Source organism: Patella vulgata, chromosome 6 (genome assembly GCF_932274485.2).
Source record: "Patella vulgata chromosome 6, xgPatVulg1.2, whole genome shotgun sequence".
Classification (NCBI taxonomy): Eukaryota; Metazoa; Mollusca; class Gastropoda; family Patellidae; genus Patella; species Patella vulgata.
Window position 1 is genome coordinate 16,257,777 of NC_065884.2, and position 15,982 is coordinate 16,273,758.

Sequence of the window (15,982 nt, forward strand, 5' to 3'; positions counted from 1 at the left end):
CGACTGGATAACCGTGCGTACCGCGAATCAAAACAAACATGTCGGTGAACGACTGCATAATTTTTCGGATATTGTTTAGTTTAACAAAATTTTACAGAAGGAATTCAGTATTTGCAACTTTCATTATCATTACCCTTTCTGCTACTCCTATTCTTGCTATTAGTGACACTGTAGCCTTTGTTGATGTGAAGAGAGATGAGAAAACACAGTTCCAGAAACGGGTTTCTAAAAATGGAGATCTTTTTGACATTTCCAGTTTGACAGCCAATGTCAGAGGCTGGTTCGCATCAGCTGGCAGTGTGAAAGAGGCTGAAGGAAGACTCCATTTGGTATGAATCAATACATTTTCAAATTTTAAATTAATTGTTTGAGGCTGTCGGTATTAAGGTTAGGCGACATTTCGAGGGGAAAATTTTGGAGATATTTAATTATTTTATATTTATTCAAATTAAAGGAGCTAAACCTCTTAACTCTTATTAACTCAATATTTTCCTTAATATTCGAAAATAAAAATACAAATTGGAATTCAGTATTGGTCCAATACAAAAATACAAATCAATTAAACTAGCATTACTTTAATAGCCTCCGGTTTATGAAGTCAAACAGTGCTTGAAACCACACAGTGCAAAAATTTGCAAAATCTCACAGTAGCTAATGATTCTAACCCATGCACCTCCTCCCAAATCCGATCCTTAAGTGTTTTATTCTTATTCTAAAGATACCAACAGAATGTGGTACAGATGATGAGAAAGGGTTTGCCAGGCTACCCATGGATTGGATTGGTGTCTTCCATTATTCACCTCAATCAACCGATGCATCAATGGAGAACAGAACAGGAGAATGTCCTGGTGTAATGGATAGGGTAGGTTATGTTATTTAAAATTAATATTCACAGAGATATGTTATTTGTGCTGGTATAAAAAACATCGCTCAAAACCTTGAGGCATTTCGAGACACAAATGGTCAAGAGATAAGCTACTCGTAGCTTTTTGGGTCAGATATTGGCCCTTTAAAGGCTCAATACCACTCTTGTTGTAACTGAATAATATGTCCCAATCTTTATTCTGGTCAACAAATTGTACTATTTTAGAATATTTCAATTAATTGATGATACAAATTTCATCTTAACACACCTTATTTAAAAATTTTGAAAAATTCAACATAATGGTTTGAAACGTCTAACATAAACCTTTTCAAATGAAACTTCGATTTAAAAATATTTTCTGGATAAGTAAAATAGGATGTAATGGATAATTTACACAACAGGTAGGACACTTAAACATCTAGTACTTAGAGATATTATTTATTTTCTGGAGCTTTCAAGCCAGCAAGAGTGTTATTGTCCCTTTAAACTTTTATTCCAAATGGTTACTCTTGATGACCGTATTGTGATCCTACAATATATTAAAATATGGCATGATGATGATTTAATACATGTACTAATTTTTATAGAAATCCTGGAAGAGAGGTCAGGGACCCATAGAGTGCCTTAGACCCCATTTGGAAATTGGTTTTTCAATAAATTGTATCTCTATCACATTAACAAGTTTCTGGCAAAGGGTTTTCAGAACGCTGAATATCGATAGTGTAGATTATGTCACATATTCTTCACTGCAATGGGTCCCAAGGAAACCAGTTTACCGAGGGCCAAGATCTTCCTAGTCTACCAGTGTCATGGTTTACACTTTACACTTTCTTTTTCAGGTAAAGAATGCTATCATGTTTGGTGCTTCAGCTATAATAATATTAAGTTTAAATCAAAAACTAGTTAAACAGGTAATTACTGAGAGAGTGTATCTTGTACAAAAAGTTGTTAAATCTTCATTTTGATATTAAGTTGCATAAGGATTTAAAAATTTTAATTTGGCAGGAATTGTTAATTTGCAAAGTGCGGTTAAAATCTTCACTTTTTCAGAAACTATTTTTATATTCCTTACTTATTTGCAGGAGTACAAACAAATGATATACCTTGATTATCTTATGCCAAACAAAGTTAAGAGCGGAATATTTAAATCAACTCTATCTGTCCTTCCATTCTGGTATTGTTATCTTCATTGTTTTTTAATTTTTGATAGGTTATCTAATTATTTTGTCTTGGTATTTTCGCAAAAAAAAACTGCCTGTCTTCCTGCTCCAAAAAACTGGCATAGCATTTATCCCATTTCAGAAAAGACTTGGTTCAGTTATTGTTGTATGTTTCAGTTTGATATAGGACAAGAATTTGCCAAGCCTGTTGTACTAATACAAGATAAAACCAATATTACTTCATTTCTCACCCTACTTATGAGGTAAATATAATATTTATAACCTGGTTGGTCTAACTTAGCAAACCAGGTCTCAAGTATTTGGGTCTATTTGAATTGGATCTTGATCAAGCTAGATCGATATGGGTATTTTTCTTAAATAACTTCTATCTTATCCATGCTGCTGTGAGAAAATTGTTGGATTTATTTAATTGAGTCTCCAGTAGGTGTCAAGATCAATCTTAAAGACTCAATATGATCAGGACCAAGTTTGTACTAAAAGTTAAACATTATTTCCACAGAATTGTCATATTAGTTTTAAATAGTCTTTTTATTATTTCACAGTAAATTACGAGTTAAGGCTAAAGTATTTATTAATAACACCAAACAAGGACTAATTGTGAGTAACAACATTTTGTTATAGCTTTTATTAAGTCCGTCCGGGCAGAACAGTACGTCGTTAAACCCCATTACATATAAGGCCAGATTCGTTTGACCATTTGATGACTATGGTGCACATAAAAAAGATTAATTCTTTAAAGTGTCAAGCGGTAGAAGAACACTGGTCTCTCAAGAGTTTTCGATCCTGGTTTTCCCTTGTTTGAGGTGGTGTCTGGATGAGGAGAGTGATCCTGGTTGTTTGGATGGTTACTAAACACCAATTTACATGCATGTACACATTGGTGTGCACCTTAAACAACCCATGGTAGTTGAATTTAATGAAGAATAGCTGGAAACGCTGCTTATTTGCCAAAATTATATCCTCACATCGCACAGGCAAGCATTGAAAAGAAAAAAATACCACATGTTAGTCTATTCCTTTCTTTAAGTTCAGTTTATGTAGTAAAATATGAACTTAAAGGGGTTTGATGAAATTCAGACTTAGAGGAATGCAAAATTAAGCTCTTTCTGATACTGGTGGTGTGAACTAAAAAAAAGAATTTAAAATATATAGAGTTGTTGTTTAAGAAATACCCCTAGATGTACACTTTATGTGCAGAAATTTGAACTTCAAGGTATTTGAAATTTGAACTTACTGGAATGCAAAACTAAAGTTCTATCAGATATCGATATAATTATCTTTAAAAAAAAGAATGAATTTTAAATATATAAATGGTGTTGTTGTAGAAATTTCCCACTATAACTATGTGGTCAACTTGTGGTCGCAGTACAGTGGGTGTAGGAGTTATATGTCTGGGTACCGATGGTAAAAAACTACAGAAAGGCAAGACTGATCCTGGTATATTCTGGAACTGTTTTTATACTCTCTTATTTCTAATGATGATGATGCTTGTTGTGAAAAGTAGAAGGTGGAATGGAGAATGGGGAGATCCACATCTTGAGGTAGTGTATGCTCTTTATAGTAATTGAAATCTCCTCTTTAAAAAGTTGTAAGCAAACAGAAGAATTAGTTTCAGCTTCGACCGGGGCTCTTATTTCAGTCATATTTGCCAGACTTGACTGAATGGTAGTCAAATTGACTGGCTGGAGAATGTATCTGTCAATCAAATAACATGCGATAAAATTATAATTTCAAAGAATTTAACCTTGAAGCACAATAAAGAAAGTTAAACATGCATTATACATGAGCTAAATCTGCCTATTGCATGTCTTTCTTTAGGCCTGAAATGTTATATAATTAAATGTTATATAATTCAGATGGCTCTGATATTTAGTAGATTTGAGTATGTTTTGTTGTTAATGAAATAACCGAAAAAAATGGATAATTGAGACTTTGTTTATTATTGTAACAGCAGTATTAATGACAATCGATGCTAGACTACCGGTATTTATTGTATTGCCAATAGCTTGGATCAGAGTGAAGTAATTTGACTGAACTTTTCAGCATATTCTCTTTTCATTATCTATTTTTTAACTATTATAGCGAGAACTATCAGCTCTTATCTTACCTAATGGTGCTTTAAGTTTATAGGTTGTTTTTGTGTATTTTATTATTAGGAAAAGATATCTTGCTAATCTGATCAAACAAAAATTGAACAACTGGCAAAATTATGAGGTGAAGGTCCTTCTTTTGACACCTTTGGGATGGACTTATCTATGCAAGACTTGTGTTAAACATTACACAACTTACAATAAAAGTTTAGCAATTTAAGTTATCTGAGTTAATTTGATTTAATCTGATTTCAGGCCTCACTTAGGAAATTGGCTCATCAAGCATTATCTATGATGCAAACTCGTAAATATATTGTTGATAGATCAAAAAAGGAAGAGGATATTTGTGCTATATGCCTGGACATTTTCTTCCAAAAACAGGTAGGTGAAATGAAACAGAGCTTATTGTCCTAGTATTCTGCACCAACCCAGCCAGTGAAGACAAGGATATAGCTGCATTGTGCTATGAGGGAAATTTGGACCCAACAGTGGCCAAGGGTTCTTTTGCTTGCACTCCAAGGTTCTTGGTTAGTGAGTCAACGCTTTATGTACTGAGCCACAATGGCCCCCAAAACAGAATAGTATAAGGGACTTTAAATTAAGTGCACATAAAAAACACATTAAAGTACAAACATCTGACCAAATCAGTTAAGTAAAAGAGATTATTATATATTTTTTGCAATGTATTTATTATATATTTATTGTAGGTAAAGTTGAGTGATTAATTCTTAATTAAAACTGCATCTAATCTATGAATATAGTTGATGGTATAACTTGAAATTTAATCTGTATCTCTCTTCCTTATCCAGAAATTACGAGTTCTTCCATGTCTTCATCAATTCCATACCAGATGTGTGGATCCCTGGTTAGTTCATAATAGAACTTGTCCCTTATGTAAGCTCAATATTATAGGTAAGTATACTCATTCTACTTTCATTTTAATATTTGTCTACTTGAATATGCAATGTCAAGAATATTGTTATGATTATGGAGTTGTATTATGATTGAATGAAATAGGTTTTAAGTCTTTCTTTTCTTCACCTACTGAGCTACTGAAGACGGCCAGATGATATACAGTATGCTATGACGGAAATGTTGCCCATGACATATATCTGAGCTATAGCCTAATCTTATTTGGATTTCAAACTGTCAGGGGATCTTTATCATACTGCCACTAAAATTGGACACCTTTCCTTTTTCTTCCTGCAACACTGACAAGGAGATACAATTTCATTACCCATTTATGTGACCCGCTGCATGTGGCATTACTTACAATACCCATTATGTTACTCCTGCTTCAGGTGGCATTATGTACTGTTAACTGTACCCATTTATGTTTCTCCCGCCTCATGTGGCATTACTTATGGTACCCATTTATGTTTACTCCCTTCAGGTAGCATTACCTCCAGTTCCAATTCATGTTACCCCCTTCACGTGGCATTACTTCCAGTACCCATTTATATTACTCCCTTAGGTGGCATTACAGACAGTGCCTATTTATATCACCCCTTTAGGGTGGCATTACTTACTGTCTCCATTTATGCTACTCCCTTCATGTGGTATTACTAACTGTAGCCTGCCTAGTTATGTTACCTCCCTCGGGTGCCATTATTTACTGTACTGATTTATGTCACCCCATTCATGTGGCATTACTTACTATACCCATTTATGCCAACCCCTTCAAATGGCATTACTTATAGTATCCACGCATGCTATGCCTTTTAGGTGACATTACTTACTGTACCCATATATGTTACTCCTTTCAGGTAGCATTAGGAGGTATTAATCTCAGCTAAATTAATAATCTTTATATTTTAAGGTTATAAATGAACTTTGTAATCTCTTTCTTTTTAGAAGTCTTTCAAAATGAATGTGATGATGAATAAAGTAAAGAAGTTGGTTTGATATTGTAGATTATTACACCCCCCCCCCCCTACAACAACATATCATAATAGAAATGTTTTTTTAAGACCAAACAACCCTCCTGGGGTCTCATAAATGGCAGCAGACAACCAACAACAAGAGTGATGTGTTACCTTTTTGACTAAGAAGTTTCATCAGAATTAAGCCGAACCTGTTTATAAAATTTTAGGGCAACATTCAGCAATAGTTGTTAAATTGACAGTTAACTTCAACGTCTGTAAATGCTGAACTGTGACCTATAAAAGGCTACATATCAATACAATCACAACATTCATACCTTCAGCCAATTATATAACTGTCAAAAATCATTTTCAAATTCGAATTCGTTCAATCAAGAACGCTCATTATTTTATATAACTGATGAAAAAAGTAACTTTCAAATTCAAATTCAATAAGATTTTGTGAGTCACATTCCCAGTTTCGTCCACACCAAATGTAGTCGTGAAGTGTTCAGGGACCTATTATTGACGGATTAGAATACATTTTAAAGAAAGTGTGACGGCAACATAAACGCCCCCATAAAACTCCATGTGGTATAAAAGCTCTCTGTTGCGAATGAAGAATAACTATGCCTTGATACGAAAGATTCATCTTTTCGGTGATGTTGCCAGTATAAATTGAAACTTAGTGAGATTATCACAAAACTAGAAATTCAAACAGCTTTTGAAACCTAATCCAGCAGCGGTTACTAAATGGTTGCTTTATGTATAAATCTATAAACATATTTGTGTAACGTTTATTAACGGAAATTATAACACCAAAGTTTCAACATGGCGGTCTGTGGGTGTAAAACGACAAAATGGCCACGTGGTTATCCTCGTTGATTTTCTTTGCTGCAGCTGTCGTTACTATTACCGTTTCTGATACGGGTAAATAAAATGAAATGAGACTTTTCTACACTAAACGGACTAATGACGATAAAGAGCAAATAAAGCAGCCCCGTGAGACGCTATGGGCTTATTTCAATTTCTAGCTGTTAAGGGATCTTTAAACTTTTGCCAATGGTATAAACTGAACTTTGGTCTTTCACCACGTCTGAATGACTAGACGTTTTTCTTAGTCAGACCTTCCGCCCTGCATCACTGACAAGCGGTAACCAGATCGAATCGGGACCTTTTTGCTATGCTCACAGTGACACCCCCCCCCCCCCGGCTACTATCTTTAAACTGACGACGACGGGTGACGACAACCGTTATAAATAGGTCTTTTACTGCCAATAAAATTGGATAAGCGTTGTCACAAAAAAGAAACTTTAACAAATCGTCTTCCTGTCTATTTGAATTTTATTATTCTTATAAAAATCAATAAACACAGTTGAATATAATCTAGTAACTGGAGCAAGTAATAAACTATAATACATGGACAACTGCTACAAATATATTTATTAAGCTTGATAAAATTGAGAGCATACTCTTGGGAACGTCGCCTAAATATATTAGTAATTGTTTTCCAATCAAACATTTTGATTATTTTATGGGCAACTTAGTGACCAGAGTATGTCTTATAAAATAATACAGTGGGGATGTCGATATGGACTGGATCCGTTTTTAAATTGATTTTGAAATAGTTGTCGCCTTCGTTTCTATTGTTTTTAAATCGTTATCTTTAATATGGACATATGCGCACAAGCACGATTTTAGATAGTTATAACAATGTTACCCCGGTAACATGCGGGTAAATAGTTTTAGCTGTTCAAAAAAGAAATACCAAAGTTTAGTCTTGTACAGGTTTCAACCACAATGTGTTCAACTATAAATGGATCTGAAACTATAAATAATAACAGATGTGTTTACAATAAATTCAGCATTTTTATAATGAATTAATCAAGGCCGGGTTTATCTACTATAGGGCCCTAGGTAAACCCGGACCTTTAATTAATTCATTAATTCTTGTATTATCCTATATAAGAACTTGAGTGTGTTTTAGGATTGTTTATTAATTATGCATCCCGTTTGCCAGTGGCGGATAAAGGTGGGGGAGGGGGCTAGGGCCCCCGAACACCCCTCCCCTTAAATGACAGTATAAACTATTCACTTATAAATCTGTTTCTATATGAAACGTGTAAATTCGAGATTGCCGATACCCCGATTTTGCTCGGAGGGAAGATCCCCTACCCCCCTAACAAACTAGCCTGCATCCGTCACTGCCGCTTGTAATTTATTTCTGATTCTAGAGAAATAATTACTGTGTTACCTAGTGATCATTTCAGCGACAGAAAGTAGATGATAAAACATCAGCTAAGATCACACCAAATTAAAATCTTGCTTCTTATTTTTTTGGTTATGAAGAATATTGTAAAACCAAAAATGATTGAGTTCTACTTATAAGCTCATACTTCAAAATTATTATGTTTTGACATTGGAAACTAGCATCGCTTACAAAACCGAATAGATGGTACGTTTTTACCGGAAGAAAAAAAAATGAATTGGTTTGAATAGCCTGATGATTAAAATTGTCGCCTGGAAATGGATTCTGATGTATGACATGTATTACTTGTAATTTTTGTTGATTTATAGCGATTATAGATTTATTATTGGATAGTTTAATCTGTGGATTGATTTGTAGAATATATTTTAAAAAATCGTGGAAGTGGGCCTATAATGAATGGCAACAATGAATGGCATATAAATCCCGACCGCGTGACTTACGGATACTATTTTCTTTCACACAGACTTCGTTGCACACACCGAACGTAAGACTTGCGCTCACATAAATCTAGCATAATTCTAGTCTGTCCGAAATACATGACTATTACAATTCCTGCTTAATGACTATTTTGATGGTTGACGACCAGAGAAAGAGTCAGTTATTTCAGACTATATGAAGTCTATGAACCTACGTGGATATTTCAGACTGCATGAAGTCTATGAACGTACGTTCAGGTAATTAAGCGTCCCAAACGTATCGGAAATTTCACTATACAGAGGTCTATATTGAAGTTGATTTGTGTATGTTTACTTACATATTGTATATTTTGTGCATTGAAGCCCGGGACAGTTATCGAGTTGATATTATTAATATAAATCTTCTAAAATATTAATTTATTTATTTTATTGTGTAGAAGCTTGTTAAATTTATGTAGTTTTATTTATGATATAAACAATTGTTTTGTGCAATAAATGTGTAACAAATATTAAAGATGTTCACTTATTGTCACTGAGATGCCTTGTCATGACAATGCAGTCCTAGCGTTATAAGGACTGACTTGGTGGGTTTGACCGCCAAGTTCCAATCGAAATGAAATGAAATGAAATGGGGTTTAACGTCCTACTGTTCTGCTCCTATACTGGGCTAATGAAGACGGGCATACGCCATACAGTGTGCTATAAGGGAAATTTTGCCCGGGCAGCGGCACAATCGCCTACTCTTATATCGAATTCCAACTGCCAGGGGGATCTTTTACGTGCATTCCAATATATACACGGGACCTCGGTTTTTCTTCTCATCCGAAGGACTAGACAGCTGTCCTTGTCAGGCCCTCCGTTCTGCACCACTGACAAAGGGGAAACCACGTCGGAAAATCTGGATGAACTTTCTCGGCCAATGCAGGGATCGAACACCCGACCTCCAGGCTAGCGAGCCAGCGAAGTTATTCCGTTGGTTGATTTTGTATTACTGGTAGAAGGATAACCACCTTACTATTGCACATCGTTGCTAGTCGGCAGGTCTCGTTGATAAGTCACTCGTTGCAGGGAAAATTCGCCGAAGATTTGATTTCTGCTCCCATCGGACTAATCTATAAAAAAGAGACCAGAGCCCGCGACAGCGACATCCGGGCCCTGGGAAAGCTACTCGGCGAGGGAGAGTTGGGGAAGGGGGGAGATTGTCTCTGTCTCTATCTCTCCCCCTGCGCTCGAAAAGTTTTGAAAGACATTTGGATTAATCTGGGGTAAGTGGAGGTCACTTTGCTCAAACACACTGGTCGGAAAAAGGTCCGCAATTGGCAATATATCGATAAACGTAGAGAGTTTTAGCGCCTAAAGAAACGAAGACGAAAGCAAAAGTCTCGCTTTCAGTTTCGTTTTTAATGATCGGATACCAGACAGCCTACCTAGAGCGATCACTGTAACGTTCTACAGGCCCGGGCTAGGCCAGGATACCCTGACGATGACGATAGCTTTAAACGGAACAAGGTGGGACTGGGCTCCACGGCGCTAAGGACCAGATAGGTGATTTATAGTTTACAATTTACCATTTTTTCCTCATTCAAAAAAGTCATCGTGTTTTTCTACTCTACGATCATGTAACAGTGTATTTTATTTTACTTTATACCAACAATTTTGTTTTAAGACATTGCTCGGCATGCGTTCGAGCCCCTGGACAGGTGTAACACTCCACGCCCACACCTCTTACGGGTCCTGAAAGAGACAAAAACATAATTATAAGCTTTCCGGAAATGTACTGTTTTTGCTTCGAGGACCTTGTAGCGGAATTGTGTTTCTAAGCAAGCTGGAAATTTTGGCTGTAGGACTAAAAGATATTTGGCTAGATAAACAGTGCAATTGACCCTATGTGGGTTTTCACGAGGCCATTTACGCGAAGCTATACTTTTGCGATTACTTCTGATTATGGATGGAACCGATATCAACATAAAGTTGGTTATTATGTAGTAATGAAGGAATGCAAAAAACGTCATAATGCAATGAACGTCACGATCCAAGCGATGACACAATTCACCTATTATCGTGGGTGCCGCATGTAGCTAATGGCGTTGTCGTGGGTCAGTGAAATTGCTAGCTGGATAAGGAACGGTAATTATTGGTCATCTATGGATTCAATAGCATGGAAAAATTTGCCTGATATAGCTTTAATAGAGGTCTATGGTTATCTGGGCGATGGCGATCGTGCCAATATGGCACTGACTTGCAAAAACTGGTGTCGTATTTTCGAAACCCCGCGATTATGGCGATCAAGATCTTTTGAGATAGGCGGATACAAGGCGTCACAAATTGGACAGATTGCCGTTAAATTTTCAGAAAAATACGGATCATTTATTAGATATCTAACATTATCATGCAGTCATCCATCTTCGCATACCTGTAAAATTATTCAAAAAACTATGGAGGATTTTTTTCAGAACATAGAATCGGCTCGAATATATGATTTTGAGCTGGAACGCTTGGAGCTAGAAAGATTTTGGAAGTATGACAATGTCCGAGAGAAATTAGTTGACAGTTTTGTAAAGTTTTTTAGAAATCAAAGTCATCTTCGGACCTTTGATATGAGTTCAGCTCAATGCCCTCTAACCATGGGTTGTAAGATTCTTGAAGCTGTTCGTGAAGCATCTGGTGAAAGCGTTGATGACCTATGCCTTGAAGATTTTTTCCACTCAAGGTTAGTTTAGATTGCTTCATTGGTATTTAGTAATCGAAAAAGAAATACACAGGAACACAATAGTTTCTATTTATTACCGATATACGTTTGAAATAACAGTGAAGCCTAGCCGTAACGTTCAGAATTATAATTTACCTGATAATATCATCACGATTCGCGCTACGATTGAAATCGTGGTTTTAATCGTGGAGTAATCGTGATGATCCTATTAGGTCTTATCATACATTGAGGTCAGTCGTAGCAATTGTGTTGATAGTATCGAAACGTACCCGAACGTATCTGCACGTACCAGATCGTGGACTCAACATAAAGGGACAATCTTATCATAGCGCATCGCACGACATTGGGAACCTAGCATTAAATTTAGTCTTATTTATTCGTTTCGCTCTGTTTTGGGGGTCTATCGTAAGCTAGAATAGGGCAAGCATAAAGGGGCTCTGCAATAAATAAAAAAAACAAAAACAAATAAATACACACATATTATTCTGTGGTATATTGTGAAGTTTTAATTAATTCGAATCATTTGGGAGCGGTGGATCATATTCAGTACTTAGAAACCTCTACAGCTTTTAATCCGGTCATGTTTCTTAGATTAATTTCGTTGACGCGAACCACTTGTTTAGTCCATTCTACGGGTTTTGTTTTTAAATCATTTTGTCTGATATAATCTTTGAATGGCATTTAGCGATTGAACATACTATGACACAACACCATGGATATAATATAGTGATTGTTATCCATAGAACTGTGTTGTGTTAAATTTTTTTGTCGTTTGTGAATCAGCTGTTATTAATTACTTCCGCATTGTCTTGTAGGATATAGTTTTCTTTGTTCATCATAAATGACGCCCGAAACCATAGAGTACACGACTCGTGTACCGATTTTAAAATGTTCATTGTGTCTTGAATAGTGAATATTAGGATCACATTAATTACGGCAAGGTAATAACGAATAAGACTATTTCCTATCTGACTTTCAGACTTGCTGTTTTTCAAGTGAAGCGATTTCGAGGTATCATTGCGGGGTTCACTAATTTGAGATTTTTGTCTATAAATTACAATTGTATCTCAGAAGCCATCATTGAAATCCTTACGACCAGTGCCAGTGGTAAACTAAGAAATTTCAGTATCAAGGTATAAAATTAAAATGTTGTTTAATTATATTGTAAATGGGCCGATATGTTTTTTCTCTCAATTGGGTTGTTTGAGCCTAACTTATATTTTATTCGAACAAATACGGTTTATCATTTATTTTAGTAATTCACTTCTTTATGCAGTAGCGTAGCGAAGGGGTGCACGGCGACAGCCCCTCCCCCTCCACAGGCCTTGTCCCAAAAAATTTAAATCTCGGTGTATATTATGCGTCGCTATCTGAATCCTTTTTCGTGTCGTAAGCACTCGATTCCATTATGTCACCATTTTCCCACTCCTCTGTGGTCTTATACCAGCTCATCCCTATCATATTCACGGTTATAGTGAACCGTCCAGTTAGTAGTATCGCTAATCCTCTCGTTCACAAGAATTTGCTCCGACAATGATCTCAAATGTCAGGACATTGACTCGGCATCCGAGCCCCGTCACAATAATCCTAGCTACGTCACTGTCTTCATTTGTCATATAATTTAATTTGTATGTTGTTGGTTCCTCAGAACTTGAAGTGCCTATGTCTCTCCAAGGTCTAAATCTAGCTCAGGGGGCTGAAAAACAGTACGCTTGGCTTCAATGTTTATTTCCTCGTATAACCCCGTTTTGTTTGTTCAGCTTTGCTATCAATTTCTTTTAAATAAACAGACAAGGCGTCATATATTTATAGAGAAATAATTAACATTTTCATTACAATAGGTTTACAGAAGTGATCCACATTTCCATCGTATACCAACATCTGTTTGGAGAAGATTGAAACAAAGTTGTCCTTGTTTAGAAGTTGATATTTGGTTCGAAAGTATTGGTAACTCCACGGAAATATTACCTATACTCGTGCCAGATATACCTTTAAGAGATATTCACCTGTGGACCGGATATGACGATGATGCCGAGTGGAATCTGCATGCTACTTTAATGCACATAGGAAATAATTTTAAGCACTGCCTTGGTAATTTTGCTTAACATATTTGAAAGTTTTATTATGAGTCTATTTGCGTGACATATAATATATGTGAAGGAATCAGAATTCGTTCATGAAAATTGTAATTTGGAACCTAACACTTACGTTTTGTAGCTACAATTTTGAGAACTGTCCTGAATCTAAATTAAGTCACAGTTGGGTTGTCTGGCAACCCGTTTTGCGAAATCGCTTTTTTGTGGAAGCTGACGTCAAATAACGTTTTTTCACACAAACACAACCATGCAGGATAACTATTTTCTTTCTTCTTTTTTTTTTTCAGCCAATGTTTCGATGGAGCTAGATAATAATCATGAGATTATTGATGAGGCCATCTTGAATTTGATAAATAAATGCAAGAAACTAAAAGATCTAACAATCAATGCTTTTGTGTCTGTTGATGCTATAAAACAAATCTGTGAATTACAAGAAGAAAACAAAATCAGTAAGTATAGCAGAGCGCACCGAGGCTAAAAATCTCCAGCGGGTTTATAACAATGAGCGCTCAAAAGAATGGGAGAGAAAGAAAGAGAAATGGGTTTAACACAAACTAGGTCATTTCGGGACTAACATATGGTTTAATTTTATTTCAATAATTCGCTTGCGCGTAGGGGTCTTTAGCAGTGGGAGGAAACCGGATGACCTGGAGAAAACCCACGAGGTTGGACAGGCAACCCTACTCCTTGTCAGGTACAACCAGGGGCCTGTTTCACGAAATTTTAACTAAGATAAAATCCAAATCGAAATCACGCCAGTTGACTCAATGACAGGTCTTTAGTAACTTTAGTAACGAAGTCTTAGAGCCCTGCTCTCTAAAACTGTGTTACTAAGGTAACTAACAGGCCTTATGATACAGCGCGCACGTGCTAACCATTCGACCAGCCAACACCCCCTCAAAAGAATGACAAAACCATTTGAACACGAATGTCCCCAAATTCCTATAGGCATTTATTTGTTGTCAGAATACTGACTGAGGTGTAATAAAAATCCAACTTGAAACTGTTATAACACTTGAATCAATAATATGACATTTGTTAACAAAATAAAATACACTGTATAAACGAGTCACTATATTTTATAGATTTTATTCACCATCTGTCGCCAAACTACATCCTTCAATAAGTTTAACAGTTTTTAAAACACTTCCACGGGTCAATCGGGACGAAATTTATATTAAAGATACATTATGGGAGATAAGATAAAGAGATGGCAGTTCTCGCTATAATAGTTAAATACTAGATAGTGTAAAAGTAATTTGCTGAAAATTTCAGTCAAATTGATCCACTATGAGCCGAGAAAGAAGCGGGTGAAATGTTTGCATAATCTCGGTCAGCATTACTAAAATCATAAATATAAACAGCATAGTCTCGATTATCCACTTGTTTGGATTAAATTATCAATGGCCGTTAGCGGCATATAGGAATCTAATCCAGCCAACATCGAAGGCTAGCCTTGACATCGAGAGTTTATTATGGTCTGGATAAGTTAATTAATATCTAATTGATAATTTAGATAACATTTCAGGTCTAAAGAAAGACTTGTAATAAGCAGATTTTGCTCTTGCATAATGCATGTTTAATTGGGGTTGTCCCTGTGAAAAATATTAATCTCAGGAACACATATTTGTTGAAGCCCCCATAGATAAAATAATTTGATACTGAAATATTTGTGATATAGGCAAAGTTATAATGATTTTCGGCCAACAGTGGCGTAGATCATGCAATCATGAGATTAAGTTCTTCCATACGTGTGTATTTATCTGTACAGACTGTAGAATTTTATTGTTACATACCGAAGGTCGATCGTAGCCATGTTTGAAAATTGGGTTTTCAAAAATACGTACGCTATTTTTCCAGCGTGCAAAATGACCGATGGGTCAGATCTAGTTTCAGTCATTTTCTGTAGTCCCCTGTCTTGATCGGCATATACGACCGATATGGAACCCACCCTGCAGCCTTTTTGTATGCAGTAGACCAAACGTGGCCCCGCTCACCCCGCTAGTGCTAGTGGGTGTATCTGCATTAAATTTGCCGGTTATGATCTTTAGATATTTTTCTTTCAGAGCTGCGTCACTTTAATATGACTGCATGCGGTCTATCTGAAGTGGAATGGACAGATTTGTGTGAGATTAGAGACAGATATGAACCAATGTTTAAAGCGAGGGATCTGAAATTTTTTATTAAAAGTGATCTTCTAATAGATGCACAATGACTAGAAAATATGAATATCCCACTAATCTGAATCCTTTGTTAGATTGTTTTAATAATTTATTTAACAGCCCACAATATTCTCTGAATTATTGTCCATTTAAACAATCTGGCAAATTATTGCACCATTATGAAATAACAATTCTGAAACTCAATGTATAACCCTCCTTTGGACTCTCTTGTGAAAAATGGCCATTGGAAATAAATTAGATCAAATTTTAAAAAGATGGTGTAGTAAAGCATGCAGTTTTGTAGTCTATGTTTTATGAAAAATAATATATT

General features: G+C 35.9%; 2 protein-coding genes across 2 annotated transcripts; both read left to right on the forward strand.

The window, feature by feature from the left end:
* Positions 1-9,197, forward strand: LOC126823672 (RING finger protein 215). Its single transcript, XM_050552644.2, has 9 exons — positions 1-329; positions 719-862; positions 1,705-1,776; positions 2,203-2,288; positions 2,589-2,643; positions 3,372-3,587; positions 4,392-4,517; positions 4,946-5,048; positions 5,991-9,197. The coding sequence occupies exons 1-9, from the start codon at positions 39-41 to the stop codon at positions 6,020-6,022; spliced, it is 1,125 nt and encodes a 374-aa protein (XP_050408601.1). The 5' UTR covers positions 1-38; the 3' UTR covers positions 6,023-9,197.
* A 1,567-nt stretch (positions 9,198-10,764) lies between these two features.
* On the forward strand, positions 10,765-15,956 carry LOC126824278 (F-box only protein 39). Its single transcript, XM_050553476.2, has 5 exons — positions 10,765-11,393; positions 12,373-12,526; positions 13,235-13,484; positions 13,777-13,938; positions 15,556-15,956. Exons 1-5 carry the CDS (start codon positions 10,765-10,767, stop codon positions 15,702-15,704), a joined length of 1,344 nt encoding a protein of 447 aa, XP_050409433.1. The 3' UTR covers positions 15,705-15,956.
* Positions 15,957-15,982: the final 26 nt, after the last annotated feature.